The sequence below is a fragment of the Oncorhynchus keta genome, chromosome 10 (genome assembly GCF_023373465.1).
Source record: "Oncorhynchus keta strain PuntledgeMale-10-30-2019 chromosome 10, Oket_V2, whole genome shotgun sequence".
Lineage (NCBI taxonomy): Eukaryota > Metazoa > Chordata > Actinopteri > Salmoniformes > Salmonidae > Oncorhynchus > Oncorhynchus keta.
In genome coordinates, this window is record NC_068430.1 from 72482985 (window position 1) to 72508766 (window position 25782).

At 46.0% G+C, this 25782-nt stretch overlaps 3 protein-coding genes and 1 long non-coding RNA gene across 4 annotated transcripts; all 4 read left to right on the plus strand.

The window, feature by feature from the left end:
* The first annotated feature begins 1887 nt into the window (after positions 1-1887).
* LOC127932326 (uncharacterized) lies at positions 1888-2969 on the plus strand. Its single transcript, XR_008144847.1, has 2 exons — positions 1888-2053; positions 2304-2969. It is a non-coding gene; the product is annotated as an uncharacterized LOC127932326 (long non-coding RNA).
* A 656-nt stretch (positions 2970-3625) lies between these two features.
* Positions 3626-4601, plus strand: LOC127931925 (basic salivary proline-rich protein 2-like). Its single transcript, XM_052526075.1, has 3 exons — positions 3626-3754; positions 3789-3842; positions 3922-4601. The coding sequence occupies exons 1-3, from the start codon at positions 3626-3628 to the stop codon at positions 4141-4143; spliced, it is 405 nt and encodes a 134-aa protein (XP_052382035.1). The 3' UTR covers positions 4144-4601.
* A 6440-nt stretch (positions 4602-11041) lies between these two features.
* LOC127932322 (transcription factor SPT20 homolog) lies at positions 11042-13870 on the plus strand. The gene is made up of 5 exons (XM_052527857.1): positions 11042-11153; positions 11247-11296; positions 11387-13445; positions 13524-13558; positions 13639-13870. Exons 1-4 carry the CDS (start codon positions 11125-11127, stop codon positions 13531-13533), a joined length of 2148 nt encoding a protein of 715 aa, XP_052383817.1. The 5' UTR covers positions 11042-11124; the 3' UTR covers positions 13534-13558; positions 13639-13870.
* An 8502-nt stretch (positions 13871-22372) lies between these two features.
* LOC118371493 (uncharacterized) lies at positions 22373-24360 on the plus strand. Its single transcript, XM_052526076.1, has 3 exons — positions 22373-22489; positions 22582-22634; positions 22724-24360. Exons 1-3 carry the CDS (start codon positions 22461-22463, stop codon positions 24358-24360), a joined length of 1719 nt encoding a protein of 572 aa, XP_052382036.1. The 5' UTR covers positions 22373-22460.
* The last annotated feature ends 1422 nt before the right edge of the window (positions 24361-25782 follow it).

Sequence of the window (25782 nt, forward strand, 5' to 3'; positions counted from 1 at the left end):
ACTCGCATCCAATTTGCTATCACAGTGCCATCCGTTTTGTCACCAAAGGCCCATATACTACCAACCACTGCGACCTGTATGCTCAAGTTGGCTGGTCCTCGCTACATATTGGTCGCCAAACCCACTGGCTCCAGGTCATCTATAAGTCTTTGCTAGGTATAGCTCTGCCTTATCTCAACTCACTGGTCACCATAGCAACACCCAACCCTAGCACGCGCTCCAGCAGGTATATTTCACTGGTCATCCCCAAAGCCAACACCTCTTTTGGCCACCTGTTCTTCCAGTTCTCTGCTGCCAATGACTGGAACGAATTGCAAAAATCACTGAAATTGGAGACTTATGTCTCCCTCACTAACTTTAAGCATCGGCTGTCAGAGCAGCTTACCGATCGCTGCAGCTGTACACAGCCCATCTGTAAATAGCCCATCCAACCAACTACCTACCTCATCTCCATGTTTGTTTTTGTTTATCTGGTATTTTGCACACCAGTATTTCAACTTGCACATCCTTATCTGTACATATATCACCCCAGTGTAAATTGCTAAATTGTAATTACTTTGTCACTATTGGCCTATTTATTGCCGTACTTCCTTACTTCATTTGCACACACTGTATAAAGATTTTTCTATTGTGTTATTGACTGTACGTTTGTTTATCCCATGTGTATCTGTGTGGTTGTTTTTGTCTCACTGCTTTGCTTTATCTTGGCCAGGTCGCAGTTGTAAATGAGAACTTGTTCTCAACTGGCCTAACTGGTTAAATAATGGCGAAATAAAAAAAATAAGAACAAGTCAATTTTTCTAAACCAAGTATTGTTGGTGAAATCATCTAACTACATAGTATGAGAACTCAGACCTTAAATGGATCCATTTAAGTTCCATTGATGAAGCCGGCAAGGCACTTGCAGGGAAGCTTAGCTAGCATAATGTGTCACATGGAACTCATTTCACAAACATTGACACAAATGAGCACAATTGCCTGCTGTAGTCTACTGCCTGTTTGGCCAAAGACTCATGACACGGGATGAAATTGTATATGCATTCTTTGTGAGACACAGAGTTGGTGAACGGATGATCTCTGCATGTCTGGTTCCCACCATGAAGCATGGAGGACTAGGTGTGATGGTGTGGGGGTGCTTTGCTGGTGACATGGTCTGTGATTTATTTAGAATTCAATGGCTACCACGCTATTCTGTAGCTATACGCTATCCCATCTGGTTTGCGCTTAGTGGGACTATCGTTTGGTTTTCAATAGGACAAGGTACAATGGCTACCACGCTATTCTGTAGCTATACGCTATCCCATCTGGTTTGCGCTTAGTGGGACTATCGTTTGTTTTTCAATAGCCAGGCTGTGTAAGGTCTATTTGGCCAAGAAGGAGAGTGATGGAGGGCTGCATCAGATGACCTGGCCTCCACAATCACCCGACCTAAACCCAATTGAGATGGTTTGGCATGAGTTGGACCATAGAGTGAAGGAAAAGCAGCCAACAAGTGCTCAGCACATGTTCGAACTCCTTCAAGACTGTTGAAAAAGCATTTCAGATGAAGCTGGTTGAGAGAATGCCAAGAGTGTGCAAAGCTGTCATCAAGGCAAAGTGAGGCTACTTTGAAAAATCTAAAATATATTTTTGCACAACACACCGGACGACTGAGGGTGCACCTGCAAAAGCCCCTGGCAGGATCTTGGTAAGCATGAAATAAAGGTGCACTTGATTAAGCTCACCCAGTGCACTGTGTAGGTAGAGTTCACTCTTTGAAACCATTGGATTTGTCCATGAATGCGCAAACCCTTAAGCACACCAGCTGAATGAAATCAAGCGCACCTAATCTCAATTGGGAAATTGGACCAATGGAAATTATGTTCAGTGGCTTGCAGATGTACCTAATTAACCAGCCAGATTAGAAGGGTCTTGGATTCCTTTGTAAGGCGCAGCAAAAAAGACAATCAGATACAATATCAGGGATCTTCTGGTAAGGCTTCTGGCTACCATTAGTTCTGAATACTGAGAATTTGAGGAGAAAAATGGCTGTGAGTTTTGAAATGTCTTTGAGGTAAGTTGTATGGCTCCAGTTTGATTCCATTGTCTTCCATGTTTTAAAGGTATTTAACTGACTAGGATGTTTTTGTTTTTATTTAGAATTTCTTGGATTTGTTGCCTGCTAATTGGAGGGATAACCTGTTATCCTCCACCTAAAGGTGTGTTTTGTTCTGCACATATAATTCAGTAAAAGTAGCAGTGTATAAATAGCAGAACTTCAAATGATGGCATTTTACAATTTGAAACTTTCTTTTCTTTCGTAGGTAATTATAGATATATTCCCCAAAATCAATTAAAAGGAATTGGCCACAAAGCAGCGGTAACTACCGGATCCCGTGCCTCGGCAGGTGAAGCTACCGGATCCCGTGCCTCGGCAGGTGAAGCAGCCTCCCGTAATGCCACTGCAAGCGTCACGACTGGCCCAAATACCTTAGGTGGAGCAACCGGATCCCGTGCCTCAGAAGCAGTCACCCACAATGCCTCAGCAAGCGTCACGACTGGCCCAAATACCTTAGCTGAAGCAACTGGCCACAATGCTTCATCAAGCGCCACGACTGGCCCAAATGCCTTAGGTCAAGCAGCTGGCTATAGTGCCTCGGCAGAGGAAGCAACTGGCCACAGTGTCGCGCAAGCGGCCACCCATAATGCCTCGGCAAGTGTGGCAACTGGCCCAAATACCTTAGGTGAAGCAACTGGCCACAATGCTTCATCAAGAGTCACGACTGGCCCAAATACCTTAGCTGAAGCAACTGGCCACAATGCTTCATCAAGCGCCACGACTGGCCCAAATGCCTTAGGTCAAGCAGCTGGCTATAGTGCCTCGGCAGAGGAAGCAACTGGCCACAGTGTCGCGCAAGCGGCCACCCATAATGCCTCGACAAGTGTGGCAACTGGCCCAAATACCTTAGGTGAAGCAACTGGCCACAATGCTTCATCAAGAGTCACGACTGGCCCAAATACCTTAGCTGAAGCAACTGGCCACAATGCTTCATCAAGCGCCACGACTGGCCCAAATGCCTTAGGTCAAGCAGCTGGCTATAGTGCCTCGGCAGAGGAAGCAACTGGCCACAGTGTCGCGCAAGCGGCCACCCATAATGCCTCGACAAGTGTGGCAACTGGCCCAAATACCTTAGGTGAAGCAACTGGCCACAATGCTTCATTAAGCGCCACGACTGGCCCAAATGCCTTAGGTGAAGCAACTGGCCATGGTGCCTCGGCAGCGGAACCAACTGGCCACAGTGCCATGCAAGCGGCCACCCATAATGCCTCGGAAGTGGCCACCCATAATGTGTCAGCAAGCGTAACGACTGGCCTAAATACCTTAGCTGAAGCAACTGGCCACAATGCTTCATCAAGCGCCACGACTGGCCCAAATGCCTTAGGTGAAGCAACTGGCCATGGTGCCTCGGCAGCGGAACCAACTGGCCACAGTGCCATGCAAGCGGCCACCCATAATGCCTCGGAAGTGGCCACCCATAATGTGTCAGCAAGCGTCACGACTGGCCCAAATACCTTAGTTAAGTCAAGTCGGTACCTCATCAAATCTGGTTCAAATGCCTCGGCGGAAGCCACAGGCGTGCCTCAAATGCCTCGGCGGAAGCCACAGGCGCCCTTGCCTCGGCGGAAGCCACAGGCGCCCTTGCCTCGGCGGAAGCCACAGGCGCCCTTGCCTCGGCGGAAGCCACAGGCGCCCTTGCCTCGGCGGAAGCCACAGGCGCCCTGCCTGCCTCGGCGGCCACAAGCCACAGGCGCCCTTGCCTCGGCGGAAGCCACAGGCGCCCTTGCCTCGGCGGAAGCCACAGGCGCCCTTGCCTCGGGAAGCCACAGGCGCCCTTGCCTCGGCGGAAGCCACAGGCGCCCTTGCCTCTGCGGAAGCCACAGGCGCCCTTGCCTCGGCGGAAGCCACAGGCGCCCTTGCCTCGGCGGAAGCCACAGGCGCCCTTGCCTCGGCGGAAGCCACAGGCCTTGAACAGGAGGGCCAACTCCTCAAGCAACATGGATTTTAGCAGCAGTGGTGTTTCTCAGGATTTTGGGTCTGATGGTGACAATGAAAGCACCCAATGTCTCAGCTCCAGCAGCGTTCAAGGCAGCATCGTTGAATAGTCAGTTCTCATTCCAATATATTTACAAATCTGTGACTGAGAATGGCAAAACTGTCTACTCCCAAACCTACCACACCACTGGGGAGGTTATACCATTTTGATAGCGGAGATACTCTCAAGGACTGTAGTAACGTTGGCATCTCTGAACCAAGCATATCCCCACCTGCTAAAAACTCACAACCTGCTAAAGGAGCCCTGCCACAAGGGACGTCTACTGGGATGTAATGTGCAACTTTTACACTCACCTGCACTTTGCGTTCTGATTTAGAAATCATTTGTACTAATCATCTATCAACAGAATTGCAATGGTAGATTCATCCTTTTGATGACAAATCCAAGTTGTTGCTGACACTTTCTTTAAGCTTCCACTGTATGCTTTTGCGTCAGCCAGGGAGATGCTTCTGCTCATGCTACTCTGCATTACTTGTAAAACAATAAAATATTGTACCTTTAAGTGCCTCCTTGTGTTTTGAAATACTGTGTGTTTAATGTCTACCTTTGGCAAGCTGGTTGAGAAGCGTGTTGGTTGCCAGTGCAATTTGTAGTAAAAGGGAATGTTCCTGTTCTTTTGGATTTTGAATTTATTTTTTCTTTGCTGCTGGTTGACAAATCCCAAGATTGGCTCTACATTAAAGCCACTGACCATCAATATCCCGTTCGGGATACTGAAGTATTTATTTTGTGTTGACATGTAAACATCTAATCCTGTTTTACAAAAACCTGAACGCTTGTACCCCGGAGATGGGCTACTGTGGCATGTAACCCTCAATTCTGTTTTTGTGGTGAAACGGAGCCTGCGCATACATCTCATGGTTGTCTGACTCTGTCAAATTCATTTAAAGTGGGCTACTTGCTCAGTTTGATCCACCGTAACTGAGCTTAACGGCTACTTTCACCCCTAATTTAGACACGTTTCTGCTTACTTCCTTTAGGTAGGCCAGTTGTCAACTATATTTTAATACATGCAGCTTCTCTTCTGTCATAACTTGTTGCCCCAGAAGACTAAAGCAGTGCTCACATGTCTTACGTTGATAGAATAAATGCATTAGTAATCTAAACAGGTAAAATGATTTAAGGACCAGGTAGCATGCTAGAACACAGTGGAAACATTGGTCCTGTGCCAAATGTCATTTTGACAGATTTTAAGGAAATGGAATGCTGAGAATGGTAACTTCAGTTAGTCTTGGGTGTGTATTGACTGTGATTGAAATGCTGTCTGCTTGCAAAAGTGTCAAAGATGACACATTACATGTGCATTTTCCCCGAGAGGCTGATAGAAAAATGTATCCACTCCTGTTCCCAAGACAATTTAAATATTCATTTTTATCATTTCACTGCAACTGAAGTTAATATAAACTCTGCAAAAAAAGAAACGTCCTCTCACTGTCAACTGATTATTTCCAGCAAACTTTAATGTGTAAATATTTGTATGAACATAAGATTCTACAACTGAGACAAACTGAACAAGTTCCACAGACAAGACCAACAGAAATGGAATTGTGTCCCTGATCAAAGGGGGAGTCAAAATCAAAAGAAACAGTATCTGGTGTGGCCACCTGCTGCATTAAGTACTGCCGTGCATCTCACGGACTGCACCAGATTTGCCAGTTCTTGCTGTGAGATGTTACCCCACTCTACCACCAAGGCAACTGCCAGTTCCCAGACATTTCTAGGGGGAATTACCCTAGCCCTCACCCTCCGATCCAACAGGTCCCAGACGTGCTCAATGGGATTGGGATCTGGGCTCTTCGCCTGCCATGACAGAACACTGACATTCCTGTCGTGCAGGAAATCACGCACATTTCGAGCAGTATGACTGGTGGCATTGTCATGCTGGAGGGTCATGTCAGGATGAGCCTGCAGGAAGGTTACCACATAAGGGAGGAGGATGTCTTCCCTGTAACACACAGCGTTGAGATTGCCTGCAGTGACAAGCTCAGTCCGACGATGCTGTGACACACCGCCCCAGACCATGACGGACCCTCCATCTCCAAATCGATCCCGCTCCAGAGTACAGGCCTCAGTGTAACACTCATTCCTTCAACGATAAATGCGAATCCCACCATCACCCCTGGTGAGACACAATCGTGACTCGTCAGTGAAGAGCACTATTTGCCAGTCCTGTCTGGTCCATCGACGTTGGGATTGTGCCCATAGGCGACGTTGTTGCCGGTGATGTCTGGTGAGGACCTGCCTTACAACAGGCCTACAAGCCCTCAGTCCAGCCTCTCTCAGCCTATTGCGGACAGTCTGAGCACTGATGGAGGGATTGTGCGTTCCTGGTGTTTATTTTTATTTTTTAAGTATTTCACCTTTATTTAACCAGGTAAGCCAGTTGAGAACAAGCTCTCATTTACAACTGCGACCTGGCCAAGATAAAGCAAAGCAGTGCGACACAAACAACACAGAGTTACACATGGAACAAACAAGCGTACAGTCAATAACACAATAGTAAAAAAATAAAGTCTATATACAGTGTGTGCAAATGGCGTGGGGAGGTAAGGCAATAAATAGGCCATAGTAGCGAAGTAATTACAGTTCAGCACATTAACACTGGAGTAATAGATGACCAGATGGTGATGTGAAAGTAGAAATACTGGTGTGCAAAAGAGCAGAAAATAAAATAAAAACAATATGGGGATGCGGTAGGTAGATTGGGTGGGCTATTTACATATGGGCTATGTACACCTGCAGCGATCGATTAGCTGCTCACATAGCTGATGTTTAAAGTTAGTGAGGGAAATAATAAGTCTCCATCTTCAGTGATTTTTGCAATTCGTTCCAGTCATTGGCAGCAGAGAACTGGAAGGAAAGGTGGCCAAATGAGGTGTGGGCTTTGGGGATAATCAGTGAGATATACCTGTTGGAACGTGTGCTACGGGTGGGTGTTGTTCTCGTGACCATTGAGCTGAGATAAGGCGGAGCATAGACATCTAGATGGCCTGGAGCCAGAGGGTCTGGCGACGAATGTGTAGCGGGGGCCAGCCGACTGGAGCATACAGGTTGCAGTGGTGGGTGGTATAAGGGGCTTTAGTGACAAAACGGATGGCACTGTGATAGACTGCATCCAGTTTGCTGAGTAGAGTATTGGAAGCTATTTTCTAAATGACATCGCTGAAGTCGAGGATTAGTAGGATAGTCAGTTTTACGAGGGTATGTTTGGCGACGTGAGTGAAAGAGGCTTTGTTGCGAAATGGGAAGCCAATTCTAGATTTAATTTTGGATTGGAGATCCAAAATTCTGGAAGGAGAGTTCTGGAAGGATAGTTTACAGCCGAGCCAGACACCTAGGTAGTTGTAGTTGTCCACATATTCTAAGTCAGAACCGTCCAGAGTAGTGATGCTCGTCGGGCGGGTGCGGGCAACGATCGGTTGAAAAGCATTCATTTGGTTTTACTAGCATTTAAGAGCAGTTGGAGGCCATAGAAAGAGTGTTCAGATGTGCCGATCCTGTGCAGGTGTTGTTACACGTGGTCTGTCACTGCAAAGACGATCAGCTGTCTGTCCTGTCTTCCTGTTGTGCGGTCTTAGGCGTCTCACAGTATGGACATGGCAATTTATCACCCTGACCCCATCTGCAGTCCTCATGCCTCCTTGCAGCAGGCCTAAGGCACATTCATCCAGATAGCATCAATGCCTTCCTCTTGCAGGAACTGCTAGCACATCTGGGACATCATGTCTCGCTCTATTGCACCACAGACTGTCTAGGAGTTGGCGGATGCTTGAGTCCAGGTCTGGGAGGAGATCCCTCAGGAGACCACCCGCCACCTCATCAGGAGCATGCCCAGGCGTTGTAGGGTGGTCATACAGGCACGTGGAGGCCACACACACTACTGAGCCTCATTTTGACTTCTTTTAAAGACATTACATCAAAGTTGGATCAGCCTGTAGTGTGGTTTTCCACTTTCATTTTGAGTGTGACTCCAAATCCAGACCTCCATGGGTTGATAAATTTGATTTCCATTGATCATTTTTGTGTGATTTTGTTGTCAGCACATTCAACTATGTAAAGAAAAAGAAGAATATGTCATTCATTCAGATCTAGGATGTGTTATTTTAGTGTTCCCTTTATTTTTTTGAGCATTGTATATATATTGAACTACTTTTGACATTGGTCTCGTCCCAAAAATACACTGATTTTAGTTTTAGTTTCGGTTGCAGAACGTTTTGCGACGCTGTGCCCTACTGAACATAACTATGATTTATTTGTCTCAGTTCCTGTTTGTGCTGGTAAACGGGCTGAAGTCCAAAAAAACATCTCTGGGCATTTACGACAGCGAGTCAGCCATGAAATGGCTCATGCTCGAGGGAGAGATCTCCACTCCCTCATAAGAGGCGATCTCAAGGTCTGAGGTGAAAACAAACCTGAGTTCAAATAGCATTGGTTTTCTTTCAAATGCCTTTGAGGGATGATTGAGCCTGCCCGGAGTGACAGATAAACTCTCAATTAAGAGCAGCTAAAAAAGTATTTGAAAGAAACAAAGTAATTTTGAACCCATGTCTATGGAGCAGTATAAGTTTAAGTGGCTTTGATAATATATAGAAAGCAGCAGTGAACTATACTGAGTTGCCTCTATATAATCTATCTACATTGCTTCTCAAATACTTTTTTCTTAATTTTAGGAGGTGAAGCAGGCACTAGTACCTGATCCTAAAACTGAGTTGTAAAACAAGCAAATTAATGAATGTAAATAATAATTGTGTCTGTTTTGGAGTCCGTATTGATTTCTGCCTGAATCTGATGTAGGCTATGTGTGTGCTCTGGTGGGCATGTTGTGTCTTTATGTGAGGACTGCCATCTGCAAGTTGACAACAGCTCAGTGGCTACTCACCACTGAGCTTTTGGATCTGATGGTTACAATCGCAACTGACTGACCTCAGTAGACTAATAGGGCCTGGAGGGTCTAACAGAGAAAGAAGAATTGGAATCTGTCTTCAGAAAAAATAACAGTTGAGGATTTCAAATGCAATCGCAAAGAAGCAACAAATACAATGGAATGTGATGCAGTATAATACAATATATATCTGTGTATTTTCATGCAAATGCTACATTTAAATGCAGATCTGTATTCAAAAACATATGTATTTCAGTATCTGAGTTATAATATCTGGGTTATAATACAAATGGTATTATTTGACACTATTTTCAAATACTATGTAATACATTAGAGTGTAAAATAGTATGTGATTTTGAGTTTTTCAAACACTTTCCAAGTGTATTTCCAAATACATAACATTTAACTACTTATCTTTTCAAATAAAAGATCAGAATACTTACTTTGAATGTATGTGAAATTAATAGAAATATTTTAAATAGTATTTGAACCCGGTCTGATTTAAGTGACATACATTTGCCTTCCAGTTACAGTAGGCCAGCCTACAGCAGTGGAAGAGGGGAGTTAGTGCAGATTTCTAGACATTAAGGGCCGTACAATAACGTGCAGAAGGATTGGAGCACTCGGGGTGAATATAAAAGACCAGAATAAAGAACAGATTGTCTGCCTGCTGTACTGAAAGAAACAGGAGAAGAAAAGTAGATTGGAATTTTCAAGGCACAGACTTTGAATCAAGTATAATTATCAGAGATGGAATGCAAGCGGAAACATCAGTCAGAATAGGGAAAACACTTTGGCTGATTTAAGGGGCTGGAGATATATGCATAGCCATCTAATCAGTTGCATTCGAGTATATGTGTTTGTGGATGTGTACTGCAATCAAAGTTGAGACAACATTGGAAAAAAGCTTCCACAAAGGAGGGTAGACGGTCAGAGGATGAGGAGATGGGTTGTTGTCTTTTGTGTTTTATTTCATCCACATGAGGGAGACATTTAATGGACATAGTGGGCACCTTCGAGCTGATCACTATTGTCAAGTCGGTGACAATTGTTGGTCACCGCCTTTCAAAGTGTTTTGCGTTCTGGGGATAAAACATTTATCCGTGAGTCTATATGTCGACTGCATGAACTTTACAAAAATCTGCAGAATCTCCAAGTTTCTGCAATTGCTCTTCACCAACTTCATCCTGCAGCCATCTCCTGTCATGTGGGGTCTCTATTGTCACCCAATCATTATTTGATTTTGTTTAACCCACGCGAACAAGAACATGACTGAAACAGGAACCAATTTGCTGCAGTTAATGTGTAGCCTACAGTGCATAAATTATTGATGTGATTGAGGCTCTCTCTCTCATTTATTGATTGTATAATGTAACATAAATTATTTCAGTTTGTGAGTGGGTGTTGGAGACATGTTTTTTGACATTATAAAGGAATCCTTTTATAAACAATGGCAACACTGGCATGGTGATCTGAGCCTTTGCTGTTGTAAAACGACAGTATCCGGAGTTCGGTTGTCGCAGATGCACCTCTCCTGGAGGGCCTAGTGTCTGTAAGTTTTTGTTTTTTCCTTTCAATTAAGACCTAGACAAGGGGAGTAATTAGTGGCCTTAATTCAGCAATCAAGTACAAGGAAGGAGCAAAAATCCCACAGACACTCGGCCCTCCGTGTAATGAGTTTGAAGCGTGCTTTAGAGTAAGGGCTGTCAAACCTGTCAGGAACTCAATTAGATAATCAACCACACCTGAGTACATTTCTGAATTCCAAATCAACCCCTAGCCCCTACACCTACCACTTCGTCACTGGGCATTTGAAATGATCAGATAGGTTATAGCAATATGGTAATTGCATCACCTTGCCTTCTGATTGGCTGGATGCAATTGTTGCCATATTGCTTATACCTATTCAATAATTTCTGATGCACAGAAGTGTTTAGGCCAGGGTGTAGGATTTAGGGGTCAATTTGGAATTAGGAATCAAATGTAGTTCAGGGGCTTACAGCTGTCCTTAATTAGCCAATGACATTAGAAGGGTCTGGGATTTGTTTAAAAGGAGGAGCAACCAAAAAAAAAAGAGCATAAGGGATATTATGCTAGGGCTTATACCAGCCATTAGTTCTGATTACTGGGGAGCTTTTGAGGAGCAAAATGGCAGTGATGATTGGAATCGCTTTCAGGTAGGTTTTTAAAAGTGTTGCTCTAGTTTGTTTCCCTTGTCCTTCAGGTGTTACAGGTAGCTTTGTTTATAACATACTTTCTTTTTTTTAAAGAGTTTCTTGGCTTTGTTACCTGCTAATTGGCGGGATAACCTGTTCTACAAGTGAGTTTCTACACATTAATTTCAAGTAACAGTTGTGGTACCAATAACTTCAAAGGCTGGCATTTTACTTTTTTTCTCTACCTAACCTAGGTGATGGGTATCCTGCACCAGATTCTGATGCAGCAAGGCTTTATACAGGCCCACTTAGGTCAAAAGGATATGGTAATTACAACTCTCCTACAGCTCAATTGCAAGCGCAGCTGACCGAAGAGCAACAGAAACATCTGGAAGCCATCCTGCAAAATCAACTGGCCCCCATGCCCCAGGCACCTCAGAAAATGTGGTATCCAACTCAAATGCCCCAGCAGGAAAAGCAACCGGCCACCGTGACCCAACAGCAGACGCTACCGGCCAGTTATCCTAAGCAGCCTCAAGCAGTGTTGTATCCAGCTAAAATGCCCCAAAAGCAACCAACCGCTGAACCTCAGTGGCATCCAGCCAAATTTATCCAGGAGCAACCAGTCCCTATGCGTCAACTGCAGAAGGAACTGACCGCCATTCCACCACAACTGTGGCAACCCGCTCAAATTCCCCAGCAGCATAAGCAACCGGCTGCCAAGCTTCAGCTAGTGTGGCAACAGGCCCCCATTCCCCAGCAGCCTCATGATGTTTGGTATCCATCTAAAATGGTCCAGAAGCAACAAGCAGCTGCAACTCTGCGGCAGAAGGAACTGACCACCATGCCTCAAGAGTGGCATCCAGCTCAATTTCCCCAGCAGCAGAAGCAACCAGCCCTAATGCTTTTACCGCAGAAGGAACTGACCACCATGCCCCCGCAAGTATGGCATCCAGCTCAAATGCCCCAGCAGCAAAAACAACTGGCCACCATGCTGCAGAAGCAACCAGCCCCAATGCCTCAACCACAGAAGCAACAGGCCACCATGCCCCCGCAAGTATGGCATCCAGCTCAAATGCCTCAGCAGCAAAAGCAACCAGCTACTGAACCTCATGACGTGTGGTATCCAGCTAAAATGGTCCAGAAGCAACAAGCAGCTGCAACTCGGCAGCAGAAGGAACTGACCGCCGTACACCAGCAACCTCAGCAAGTGTGGTATCCAGATAAAATTCCCCAGAACCAACCAACCACTGAACCCCAGCAGCAGAAGCAACCGACCGCCTTGGCCCAGCAAACATGGTATCCAGCTCAAAAGCCCCAGCTGCAGAAGCTACCGGCCGCTGAACCTCAGCAGCAAATTGAACCGACCGCCATGCCCCAGCTACCTCAGCAAGTGTGGCATCCAGATCAATTTCTCCAGGAGCAGAAGCAACCATTCACTATGCATCTACCTCAGAAGGAACTGACCGCCAATCCACCACAACTGTGGCAATCCGCTCAAATGCCCAAGCAGCATAAGCAACCGGCTGCCATGCTTCAGCAAGTGTGGCATCGGGCACAGAAGCAACTGGCCCCTATGCCCCAGCAGCCTCATGACGTGTGGTATCCAGCTAAAATGGTCCAGAAGCAAGTCGCTGCGGTGACCGCCATGCCGCATACGCATCAGCAAGTATGGCATCCAGCTGAATTTCCCCAGCAGCAGAAGCAACCGGCCTCCACGCCTCTACCGCAGGAGCAACCGACCGCCGTACCCCAGCAAGTGTGGTATCCAGCTCAAATGTCACGGCAGCAACTGGCCTCCATGCCTCTACCGCAGAAGCAACTGAACGACGTGCCTCAGCAAGAGTGGCAACCAGCTCAAATACCGCAGAAGCAACCGGCTGCTGAACCGCAGCAGAACGAACCGGCCACCATACCCCAGCAAGTGGGGTATCCAGCTCAAATGTCCCAGCAGCGGAAGCAACACACTGCCATGCCACAGCACCAACTGACCCCCATGCCTCAGCAATTATGGCATGTAGCACAAATGCCCCAGAAGCAACTGGCCCCAATGTCTCAGCAGAATCACTACGAAAGCACTGAAGATGGTGACTCTAGTAGCACTCAGGCCAGCATCTTTGAACAGTCGGGTGTCATCCCAATCTATTCCTACAGTTCCAAATCGCACTACGAGAATGGCAGGACTGTATTCTCCCTAACCCGCTACACTCCTAGGGAGGCTATGCCTGTTGACAGTGGAAATGCTCCCAAGGACAGTTTTGTTCGTACTGGTGCACCAAGTGTATATCCATCACTAGTGAAGGATTCTGCAAGGTAATGGTTCACTTTAACCTGCTCTGAACTTTGCTCTCTGAATTTGAAGTCCTTTGTACTAACCATATCTTTCAACAGGAAAATGTAATGGATTCATCCTCTAGACGCTAATGGTGAGAATTGTTTTTGACGTTGGTTACTTAATATTCTGTGTTGCTGACCCTTAATTTCTTTCTGCTTTTGTTTCGACCAGGAAGTGTCTGGTGCTCATGCAACTCAAGCGTGAGGGAGTACATGAACAGTTCTACTTTACAAAATGCCTGGTGTCTTTGAAATAATGGTTCTCGTGTCCATTGCTTGCTAATTGAGAACAGGTGGTGTGCAGTCTGCAGTAAAAATGACTGCTCAGTTAATTCTTTGGTTTTCTAATCTTTTACCTTTGCTACTGGTTGTTCAAAATAAAAGCTTGGGTCTACATTTGTTAAGGGGTGAGTTGTCAGACATTCTTCATATGTTCTTACTTTAGATGTAGGCATGCATTGTATACAGTGAGACTGTCTTCAACCTCAGTAAGCTAGCATATAGGGAATGGTTTTTATATGGTCAAACCATGGCTCATTTAGCTACTAGAATTGAGTGACCATTTGGTTTCAAACTTGCATTGGGCCTTATACTATAGCCCATACCACAAATGGCAAAGAGTCAAATCAGTTTAGGAGTGTCTGTTCCATATCTAGCTGACTCAAATGTTATTTTGGATGCTTCGACCCCTGTTGGCACATCTACCTCCATACTTCTGTTTGTATGGGTTACCTGTCTTACAATTGTGGGGTCATAGAGGGAAACGTAACTATGTTTGGGAGTCAATTTCCCATAATGATCAGTTTGTAGGCCAAACCGTTCTGAAGCTATAGATGTTTTTGAGACTGCATTTTTGGGGTGTCTGACCAACACCACTGTAGCTCGGCCCCTGTCCACCGCAGGTGCGTGAGGGCGACAGGCGGATGCAGTGGATTGAGACGCAGCCCATTCAAAATGTTCTAGCTTCAACTGGATTTTGATGGGTCTTTTACCTTGACTGCCTCAATACTCTTCACCTGTAGCCCATTCCTACTAGTCCATTTATTGTACCGCAGGCTCCTATGGAATGGATTCGGTGTATTTGATTTATACAATGCCTGGAACGCTTTAACCGATCAATTAACAAATATATTCTGTACAGTCTTTAAACATGCACATTTTCTTAACCAATTAGCAATCGAACTGCGCAGTATGAGAATTAGGCCCTTAAATGGATCCATTAAGTTCCAAAGAGGAAGCTGGTAGGCACTAACATAGTTTAGCTAGCATAAGTTGTCACCCAGGACTTTCGGACAACTTGACATATTTGCCTGTTGTTGACTCTGTTTGGCCAGACTCATGAACATGAATGAAATTGTATATGCATTGAATTTTCTACAAGAAGTTACACTTTGCTGTTGGACAATCTCTTGTCTAGCGTACGTCAACAGACAACTTCATTTAATTTGTCACAGTATGGAATTTGTGGACACGATCTCAATGTGTGTGCAACCTTTGTGCACAACACATTTCTACCGGACCCTGAGGTTGCCCTTGCAAAAGCCCCTGGCAGGAACTTCATTAGCCTGCATTAAAAAGTGCACTTGATTAAGCTCACCCAGTGCAATGGATAGTTAGATTTACCTCTATAAAACCACTGAATTGGTCCACGATCCTCTAGACCCAAATTGCTACAGACAAATCTATCCTACCCTGCCTATCTAAGGTCTTTGAAAGCCAAGTCAGCAAACAGATTACCGACCATTTCGAATCCCACCGTACCTTCTCCGCTATGCAATCTGTTTTTAGAGCTGGTCATGGGTGCACCTCAGCCATGTTCACTACGCGCTGTGGTTGGTTTCCTCTTCCAGGTTTTACAGGTAGCTGTGTTTTTAACTGACTAGGATAAAAACATTTGTAATATTCCTTGGATTTGTTGCCTGTTAATTGGAGGGATAACCTGCTATCCTCCACCTAAAGGTGTGTTTGTATAGCACAAAGTAATTCAGTAAAAATAACACTTTGTATAGTGCCAATAACTTTATTAAATGATGGCATTTTACTATGCTGAATTATCTTGGTTCCTAGGTACTTATCGATATAAAAAGACACCAGCTCCTATTCTAAAGCAACAAAAGGAACCGGCTCCTATGCCCCAGCAAGAAGGCCTCCCCTCCCGAGTGGTGCAGCGGTCTAAGGCACTGCATCGCAGCGCTCGAGGCGTCGCTACAGACCCGGGTTCAATCAGGGCTGTATCGCAAATGGTTGTGATCGGGAGTCCCATGGGGCAGCGCACAATTGGCCCAGCGTCGTCCGGGTTAGGGGGAGGGTTTGACCGGTGGGCTTTACAAGTAGCCGGTCACTGTAAATAAGAATTTGTTCTTAACTGACTTGCCTAGTTAAAGAAACTAAACTGTCTCTTGTGTCCCAGCAACAAAAGGAACCGGCTACAATGTCTCAGCAAGTGTGGTGGCTAGCGCAGATATCTTCGGTGAAGCAACCAGCTGCTGTGCCTCAGCAGCTGAAGCAACCAACTGCCATGCAACAGAAGCCTTAGCAAGTGAGGCATCCAGCCCAAATTCACCCAGCAGCAGAAGCAACTGGCCCCCATTCCTCAGCAAGAGCGACATCGTTGATATATACAGAGAAAAGAGTCTGCCCGAGAATTGAACCCTGTGGTACCCCCATAGAGACTGCCAGAGGTCTGGGCAACAGGCCCTCCGATTTGACACACTGAACTTTGTCTGAGAAGTAGTTGGTGAACCAGGCGAGGCAGTCATTTGAGAAACCAAGGCTGTTGAGTCTGCCGATAAGAATGCGGTGATTGACATAGTCGAAAGCCTTGGCCAGGTCGATGAATTCGGCTGCACAATACTGTCTTTTCTCGATGGCGGTAGTGATATCGTTTAGTACCTTGAGCGTGGCTGAGGTGCACCTGTGACCAGCGTGGAAATGGGATTGCAAAGCTGAGAAGGTAGGGTGGGATTCAAAATGGTCAGATCTGTTTATTAACTTGGCTTTCGAAGTATTTAGAAAGGCAGGGCTGAATGGATATAGATCTATAACAGTTTGGGTCTGGAGTGTCATCCCCTTTGAAGAGCGGGATGACCGCGGCAGCTTTCCAATCTTAAGGGATCTCGGATGATACGAAAGAGAGGTTGAACAGACTGGTAATAGGGGTTGCAACAAGGGCGGCGGATAATTTTAGAGGGTCCAGATTGTCTAGGCCAGCTGATTTGTACGGGTCCAGGTTTTGCAGCTCATTCAGAACATCTGCTATCTTGATTTGGGTGAAGGAGAAGTTGGGGAATTTTTGGCAAGTAGCTGCGGCAAGTAGCTGTGTAACTCTGCAGTTTTTGCCATCCCGTACCTATCCTGCAGGTGTTATCTTCAGATGTGCCGATCCTGTGCAGGTGTTACACGTAGTCTGTCACTGCAAAGATGATCAGCTGTCTGTCCTGTCTCCCTGTTGTGCAGTCTTAGGTGTCTCACAGTACGGACATGGCAATTTATCACCCTGACCCCATCTGCAGTCCTCATGCCTCCTTGCAGCATGCCTAAGGCACATTCATCCAGATGACCAGGGACCCTGGGCATGGTGTTTTTCAGAGTCAGTAGAAATGCCTCTTTTAGTGTCCTACGTTTTCATAACTGTGACCTTATTTGCCTACTGTCTGTAAGCTGTTAGTGTCTTAACGACCGTTCAACAGGTGCATGTTCATTAATTGTTTATGGTTCATTGAACAAGCATGCATTTAAACCCTTTACAATGAAGATCTGCTCCACTACAGCCCCGTCGATGAGAATGGGGAATGCTCGGTCCTCTCTTTCCTGTCGTCCACAATCAACTCCTTTGTCTTGATCACGTTGAGGGAATGGTTGTTGCCCTTGCACCACACGGCCAGGTCTCTGATCTCCTCCCTATTGGCTGTCTCGTTGTTGTCGGTGGTCAGGCCGACCACTGTTGTGTCGTCGACAAACTTAATGCTGGTGTTGGAGACGTGCCTGGCCGTGCAGTCATAAGTGAACAGGGAGTACAGGAAGGTACTGAGCACGCACCCTTGTGGGGTGGGGCCCCTGTGTTGAGGTTCAGTGTGGCGAATGTGTTATTCCCTACACTTACCACCTGGGGGCGTCCCCGTCAGGAAGTCCAGGATCCAGTTGCAGAGGGAGGTGTTTAGTCCCAGGGTCCTTCGCTTATTGATGAGCTTTGAGGGCACTATGATGTTGAATGCTGAGCTCTAGTCAAATAATAGCAGTGTGGAGTGCAATAAAATTGCATCATATGTGGATCTGTTCGGGCGGTATGCAAATTGGAGTGGGTCTAGGGTGGCTGGGACAATGGTGTTGATGTGAGCCATGACCTGCCTTTCAAAGCACTTCATAGCTACAGAAGTGAGTGCTACGGGTCGGTAGTCATTTAGGCAGGTTACCTTAGTGTTCTTGAGCACAGGGACTATGGGGGTCTGCTTAAAACATGTAGGTATTACAGACTCAGACAGGGAGGTTAAAAATGTCAGTGAAGACACTTGCCAATTGGTCAGCACCTGCTCGCAGTACACGTCCTGGTAATCTGTCAAGCCCTGCGGTCTTGTGGATGTTGACCTCGTTAAAGGTCTTACTCACATCGGCTGCGGAGAGCGTGATCACACAGTCTTCCTGATCAGCTTTGCTCTCATGAATGTTTCAGTGTTATTTGCCTCAAGCGAGCATAGAAGTAGTTTAGCTCATCTGGTAGGCTCGTGTCACTGGGCAGCTCTCTGCTGTGCTTCCCTTTGTAGTCTGTAAGGTTCGCAAGCCCTGCCACATCCGATGAGTGTCAGAGCCGGTGTAGTACGATCAATCTTAGTCCTGTATTGCCTGTTTGATGGTTCATCGGAGTGCATAGCGGGATTTCTTATAAGCTTCCGGGTTAGCGTCCCGCTCCTGAAAGCTTACACCTCAAGCCTTTAGCTCAGTGCAAATGTTGCCTGTAATCCATGGCTTCTGGTTGGGGTATGTACATACGGTCACTGTGGGGACGACGTCATTGATGCACTTATTGATGAAGCCAATGACTGATGTGGTGTACTCCTCAATGTCATCGGAGGAATCACGGAATATATTCCAGTCTGTGCTAGCAAAACAGTCCTGTAGCTTAGCTGCTGCTTCATCTGACCACTTTTTTATTGATCAAGTCACTGGTGTTTCCTGATTAAATTATTGCTTGTAAGCAGGAATCGAGAGGATTAAATTATGGTCAGATATTATGATAGAAATTTGTAAGATGTATTTTAGTTTCCATACATTCAAGTCCCCGGCTACAAGGAGCACCGTCTCCCGGTGAGCGTTTTCCTGTTTGCTTATGGCAGAATACAGTTCATTCAATGCGGTCTGAGTGCCAACCTCAGTCTGTGGTGGTATGTAGACAGCTACAAAAATACAGATGAAAACTCTCCAGGTAGATAGTGTGGTCTACAGCTTATCATGAGATATTCTACCTCAAGCTGGCAATAGCTCGAGAATTCCTTAGATATCGTGCACCAGCTGTTATTTACAAAAATACATAGTCCACCGCCCCTTGTCTTACCAGACGCCGCTGTTCTATCCTGGAGGATAGCCAGCTGCATGTTGATAACGTCGACCACGACTCTGTGAAGCATAAGATATTACAGTTTTGAATTAATGTTCCGCGTAGGTCATGTATTTAATTTTCCAAAGATTGCATGTTTGCTAGCAGAATGGAAGGATGTGGGGGTTTATTCGATCGCCTACTAATTCTCAGAAGGCAGTCCAGCCTCTGGCCCCGTTTTCTCCACCTTCTCTTCACACAAATCACAGGGATCTGGGCCTGTTCCGGGATAGCAGTGTCATGACTATCTTGATCAGGTCAGGATACAGGAGACCACAACCCTACAGATTATCTCTCAACCACAACAGAGAAGAGATCTGTGGGTCTGAAGACATGTTTTTTTATTGCCCTCACGCCCCTGGTAAATCTCAGGCCACAGAGAAATGCATTTGTCCTGTCACTATGGAGAGCCAACCTCAGAACATTTGTTGGGGATGAATCAGAATTAGTTGGGTAACATAGATAAGTATTTGAAGTATTTGAAAGAAACAAATTAATTTTGAACCCATGTCTATGGAGCAGTATACGTTTAAGTGGCTTTGATAATATATAGAAAGCAGCAGTGAACTATACTGAGTTGCCTCTATATAATCTATCTACATTGCTTCTCAAATACTTTTTTCTTAATTTTAGGAGGTGAAGCAGGCACTAGTACCTGATCCTAAAACTGAGTTGTAAAACAAGCAAATTAATGAATGTAAATAATAATTGTGTCTGTTTTGGAGTCCGTATTGATTTCTGCCTGAATCTGATGTAGGCTATGTGTGTGCTCTGGTGGGCATGGTGTGTCTTTATGTGAGGACTGCCATCTGCAAGTTGACAACAGCTCAGTGGCTACTCACCACTGAGCTTTTGGATCTGATGGTTACAATCGCAACTGACTGACCTCAGTAGACTAATAGGGCCTGGAGGGTCTAGAGAAAGAAGAATTGGAATCTGTCTTCAGAAAAATAACAGTTGAGGATTTCAAATGCAATCGCAAAGAAGCAACAAATACAATGGAATGTGATGCAGTATAATACAATATATATCTGTGTATTTTCATGCAAATGCTACATTTAAATGCAGATCTGTATTCAAAAACATATGTATTTCAGTATCTGAGTTATAATATCTGGGTTATAATACAAATGGTATTATTTGACACTATTTTCAAATACTATGTAATACATTAGAGTGTAAAATAGTATGTGATTTTGAGTTTTTCAAACACTTTCCAAGTGTATTTCCAAATACATAACGTTTAACTACTTATCTTTTCAAATAAAAGATTCAGAATACTTACTTTGAATGTATGTGAAATTAATAGAAATATTTTAAATAGTATTTGAACCCGGTCTGATTTAAGTGACATACATTTGCCTTCCAGTTACAGTAGGCCAGCCTACAGCAGTGGAAGAGGGGAGTTAGTGCAGATTTCTAGACATTAAGGGCCGTACAATAACGTGCAGAAGGATTGGAGCACTCGGGGTGAATATAAAAGACCAGAATAAAGAACAGATTGTCTGCCTGCTGTACTGAAAGAAACAGGAGAAGAAAAGTAGATTGGAATTTTCAAGGCACAGACTTTGAATCAAGTATAATTATCAGAGATGGAATGCAAGCGGAAACATCAGTCGGAATAGGGAAAACACTTTGGCTGATTTAAGGGGGCTGGAGATATATGCATAGCCATCTAATCAGTTGCATTCGAGTATATGTGTTTGTGGATGTGTACTGCAATCAAAGTTGAGACAACATTGGAAAAAAAGCTTCCACAAAGGAGGGTAGACGGTCAGAGGATGAGGAGATGGGTTGTTGTCTTTTGTGTTTTATTTCATCCACATGAGGGAGACATTTAATGGACATAGTGGGCACCTTCGAGCTGATCACTATTGTCAAGTCGGTGACAATTGTTGGTCACCGCCTTTCAAAGTGTTTTGCGTTCTGGGGATAAAACATTTATCCGTGAGTCTATATGTTGACTGCATGAACTTTACAAAAATCTGCAGAATCTCCAAGTTTCTGCAATTGCTCTTCACCAACTTCATTCTGCAGCCATCACCTGTGATGTGGGGTCTCTATTGTCACCCAATCATTATTTGATTTTGTTTAACCCACGCGAGCAAGAACATGACTGAAACAGGAACCAATTTGCTGCAGTTAATGTGTAGCCTACAGTGCATAAATGAATGATGTGATTGAGGCTCTCTCTCTCATTTATTGATTGTTTAATGTAACATAAATTATTTCAGTTTGTGAGTGGGTGTTGGAGACATGTTTTTTTACATTATAAAGGAAACCTTTTATAAACAATGGCAACACAGCCATGGTGATCTGAGTCTTGCTGTTGGAAAACGACAGTATCCAAATTCCGGTTGTCGCAGATGCACCTCTCCTGACTTTACTTCTTAACTTTGGTCTACAGTCAGTTGCTTTGGCCTTACCACTCAAACGAGCCCTACTATATGTTTGCCTCAGACTCAGATCATCAAAGCATATGTGTGTGCAGTGTTTGCATAATGTGAGTGTTTAATTGGCGTCTGTCTGAATTCAGAATTTGTCCAAGATGTGGCACTATGTGCAACTGAAACATGTTAACCATCTACTGTTGCTATGCTGAATGAAACACACTGTTTAAAAGAAGGCATGTGTAAAATAATGGTGCCTAACTGCTCATTTAGCCTCTAATCTTCAAATGAACCAAGTGAATTTCATACAAGCAATAATTTAAACCGATCAATGAAGTGCCAAGACAAAATGTGTTTCCTACTTTAGAACAGGAGTGTCAAACTCATTCCATGGAGGGCCTAGTGTCTGTAAGTTTTTGTTTTTTCCTTTCAATTAAGACCTAGACAACTACGGTAGGTGAGGGGAGTAATTAGTGGCCTTAATTCAGCAATCAAGTACAAGGAAGGAGCAAAAATCCCACAGACACTCGGCCCTCCGTGTAATGAGTTTGAAGCGTGCTTTAGAGTAAGGGCTGTCAAACCTGTCAGGAACTCAATTAGAGAATCAACCACACCTGAGTACATTTCTGAATTCCAAATCAACCCCTAGCCCCTACACCTACCACTTCGTCACTGGGCATTTGAAATGATCAGATAGGTTATAGCAATATGGTAATTGCATCACCTTGCCTTCTGATTGGCTGGATGCAATTGTTGCCATATTGCTTATACCTATTCAATAATTTCTGATGCACAGAAGTGTTTAGGCCAGGGTGTAGGAATTAGGGGTCAATTTGGAATTAGGAATCAAATGTAGTTCAGGGGCTTACAGCTGTCCTTAATTAGCCAATGACATTAGAAGGGTCTGGGATTTGTTTAAAAGGAGGAGCAACCAAAAAAAGAGCATAAGGAATATTATGCTAGGGCTTATACCAGCCATTAGTTCTGATTACTGGGGAGCTTTTGAGGAGCAAAATGGCAGTGATGATTGGAATCGCTTTCAGGTAGGTTTTTAAAAGTATTGCTCTAGTTTGTTTCCCTTGTCCTTCAGGTGTTACAGGTAGCTTTGTTTATAACATACTTTCTTTTTTTTAAGAGTTTCTTGGCTTTGTTGCCTGCTAATTGGTGGGATAACCTGTTCTCCATCAAGTGAGTTTCTACACATTAATTTCAAGTAACAGTTGTGGTACCAATAACTTCAAAGGCTGGCATTTTAATGTTTTCTTTATCTAACCTAGGTGATGGGTATCCTGCACCAGATTCTGATGCAGCAAGGCTCTATACAGGCTCACTTAGGTCTAAAGGATATGGTAATTACAACTCTCCAACAGCTCAATTGCAAGCGCAGCTGACCGAAGAGCAACAGAAACATCTGGCAGCCATCCTGCAAAAGCTACTGGCCCCCATGCCCCAGGCACCTCAGAAAATGTGGTATCCAACTCAAATGCCCCAGCAGGAAAAGCAACCGGCCGCCATGACCCAACAGCAGACTCTACCGGCCAGTTATCCTAAGCAGCCTCAAGCAGTGTTGTATCCAGCTCAAATGCCCCAGAAGCAACCAGTTACTGAACTTCAGCATCAGAAGGAACAGGCGTCCATACCCCAGCTACCTCAAGTGTGGTATACAGTTAAAATTCCCCAGCAGCAAAAGCAACCAGCTACTGGTCCTCAGCAGCGGACGGAACTGACCACCATGCCTCAGAAGCAACCGTCTCCAATGCCTATACTGCATAAACAACCAACGGCTATGCCCCAGAAAGCATGGTATCCAGCTCAAATGCAGCAGAAGCAACCGGCCACCATGCACCAGCAAGTGTGGCATCCAGCTCAATTGCACCAGCAAGTGTGGCATCCAGCTCAATTGCCCCAGCAGCAAAAGCAACCGGCTACTGAACCTCAGCAGCAGATGGAACCGGCCTCCATAACCCAGCAACCTCAGCAAGTGTTGAATCCAGCTCAAATGCTGCTGAAGCAACTGACTGCCATGCCCCAGCAAGTGTGGTATCCAGCTAAGCCCCAGAAGCAACTGGCCACTGATCCTCAGGAGCAGATTGAACTGACCGCCATGCCCCAGCAACCTCAGCAAGTGTGGTATCCAGCTCAAATGCCCCAGAAGCAACCAACCGCTGAACCTCAGTGGCATCCAGCCAAACTTCCCCAGGAGCAACCAGTCCCTATGCGTCAACTGCAGAAGGAACTGACCGCCATTCCACCACAACTGTGGCAATCCGCTCAAATGCCCCAGCAGCGTAAGCAACCGGCTGCCAAGCTTCAGCAAGTGTGGCAACTGGCCCCCATCCCCCAGCAGCCTCATGACGTGTGGTATCCAGCTAAAATGGTCCAGAAGCAACAAGCAGCTGCAACTCGGCGGCAGAAGGAACTGACCACCATGCCTCAAGAGTGGCATCCAGCTCAATTTCCCCATCAGCAGAGGCAACCAGCCCTAATGCTTTTACCGCAGAAGGAACTGACTGCCATGCCTCCGCAAGTATGGCATCCAGCTCAAATGCCCCAGCAGCAGAAACAACTGGCCACCATGCTGCAGAAGCAACCAGCCCCAATGCCTCAACCGCAGAAGAAACAGGCCACCATGCCCCCGCAAGTATGGCATCCAGCCCAAATGCCTCAGGAGCAAAAGCAACCAGCTACTGAACCTCAGCAGCAAATTGAACCGACCGCCATGCCCCAGCCACCTCAGCAATTGTGGCTTCCAGAAACCAGCCACTATTCTACCAGGAGAAGCAATCCACTCAAACCAGCCACTAGCTTCAGCAAGTGTCAACTGCAGAAGGAACTAAAACCGCCATTCCACCACAACTGTGGCTCAGCAAATTTCCCCAGCAGCAACGCCACCTCAAATGCCCCAGCAGCATAAGCAAACCAAGTGTGGCATCCAGCTCAAATTTCCCCAGCAGCATAAGCTTCAGCAAGTGTGGCAACTGCCCCAAAAGCAACCAACCGCTGCCCCTATTCCCCAGCAGCCTCACGACGTGTGGTATCCAGTTAAAATGGTCCAGAACCAACAAGCAGCTGCAACTCGGAGGCAGAAGGGACTGACCACCATGCCTCAAGAATGGCATCCAGCTGAGTTTCCCCATCAGCAGAAGCAACCGGCCGCTGAACCTCAGCAGCAAACTGAACCGACCGCCATGCCCCAGCTACCTCAGCAAGTGTGGCATCCAGTGCACAGTCCCCAGCAGCAACAGGAACTGGCCACCATACCCCAGCAAGTGAGGTATCCAGCTCAAATGCCCCAGAAGTATCTGACCTCCATGCCTCTAACACCGAAGCAACCGACCGCCATGCCCCAGCAAGAGTGGCATCCAACTCAAATGCCCCAGCAGCAGCAACTGGCCACCATGCTGCAGATGCATCAGCAAGTGTGGCATCCAGCTGAATTTCCCCAGCAGCAGAAGCAACCGGCCTCCACACCTCTACCGCAGAAGCAACTGACCGACGTGCCTCAGCAAGTGTGGTATCCATCTCAAATGCCCCAGCAGTGGAAGCAACACACTGCCATGCCACAGCACCAACTGACCACCATGCCTCAGCAATTATGGCATGTAGCTCAAATGCCCCAGAAGCAACCAACCGCTGAACCTCAGTGGCATCCAGCCAAATTTCCCCAGGAGCAACCAGTCCCTATGCGTCAACTGCAGAAGGAACTGACCGCCATTCCACCACAACTGTGGCAACCCGCTCAAATTCCCCAGCAGCATAAGCAACCGGCCGCCAAGCTTCAGCAAGTGTGGCAACTTGCCCCTATTCCCCAGCAGCCTCACGACGTGTGGTATCCAGTTAAAATGGTCCAGAACCAACAAGCAGCTGCAACTCGGAGGCAGAAGGGACTGACCACCATGCCTCAAGAATGGCATCCAGCTGAGTTTCCCCATCAGCAGAAGCAACCGGCCGCTGAACCTCAGCAGCAAACTGAACCGACCGCCATGCCCCAGCTACCTCAGCAAGTGTGGCATCCAGTGCACAGTCCCCAGCAGCAACAGGAACTGGCCACCATACCCCAGCAAGTGAGGTATCCAGCTCAAATGCCCCAGAAGTATCTGACCTCCATGCCTCTAACACCGAAGCAACCGACCGCCATGCCCCAGCAAGAGTGGCATCCAACTCAAATGCCCCAGCAGCAGCAACTGGCCACCATGCTGCAGATGCATCAGCAAGTGTGGCATCCAGCTGAATTTCCCCAGCAGCAGAAGCAACCGGCCTCCACACCTCTACCACAGAAGCAACTGACCGACGTGCCTCAGCAAGTGTGGTATCCATCTCAAATGCCCCAGCAGCG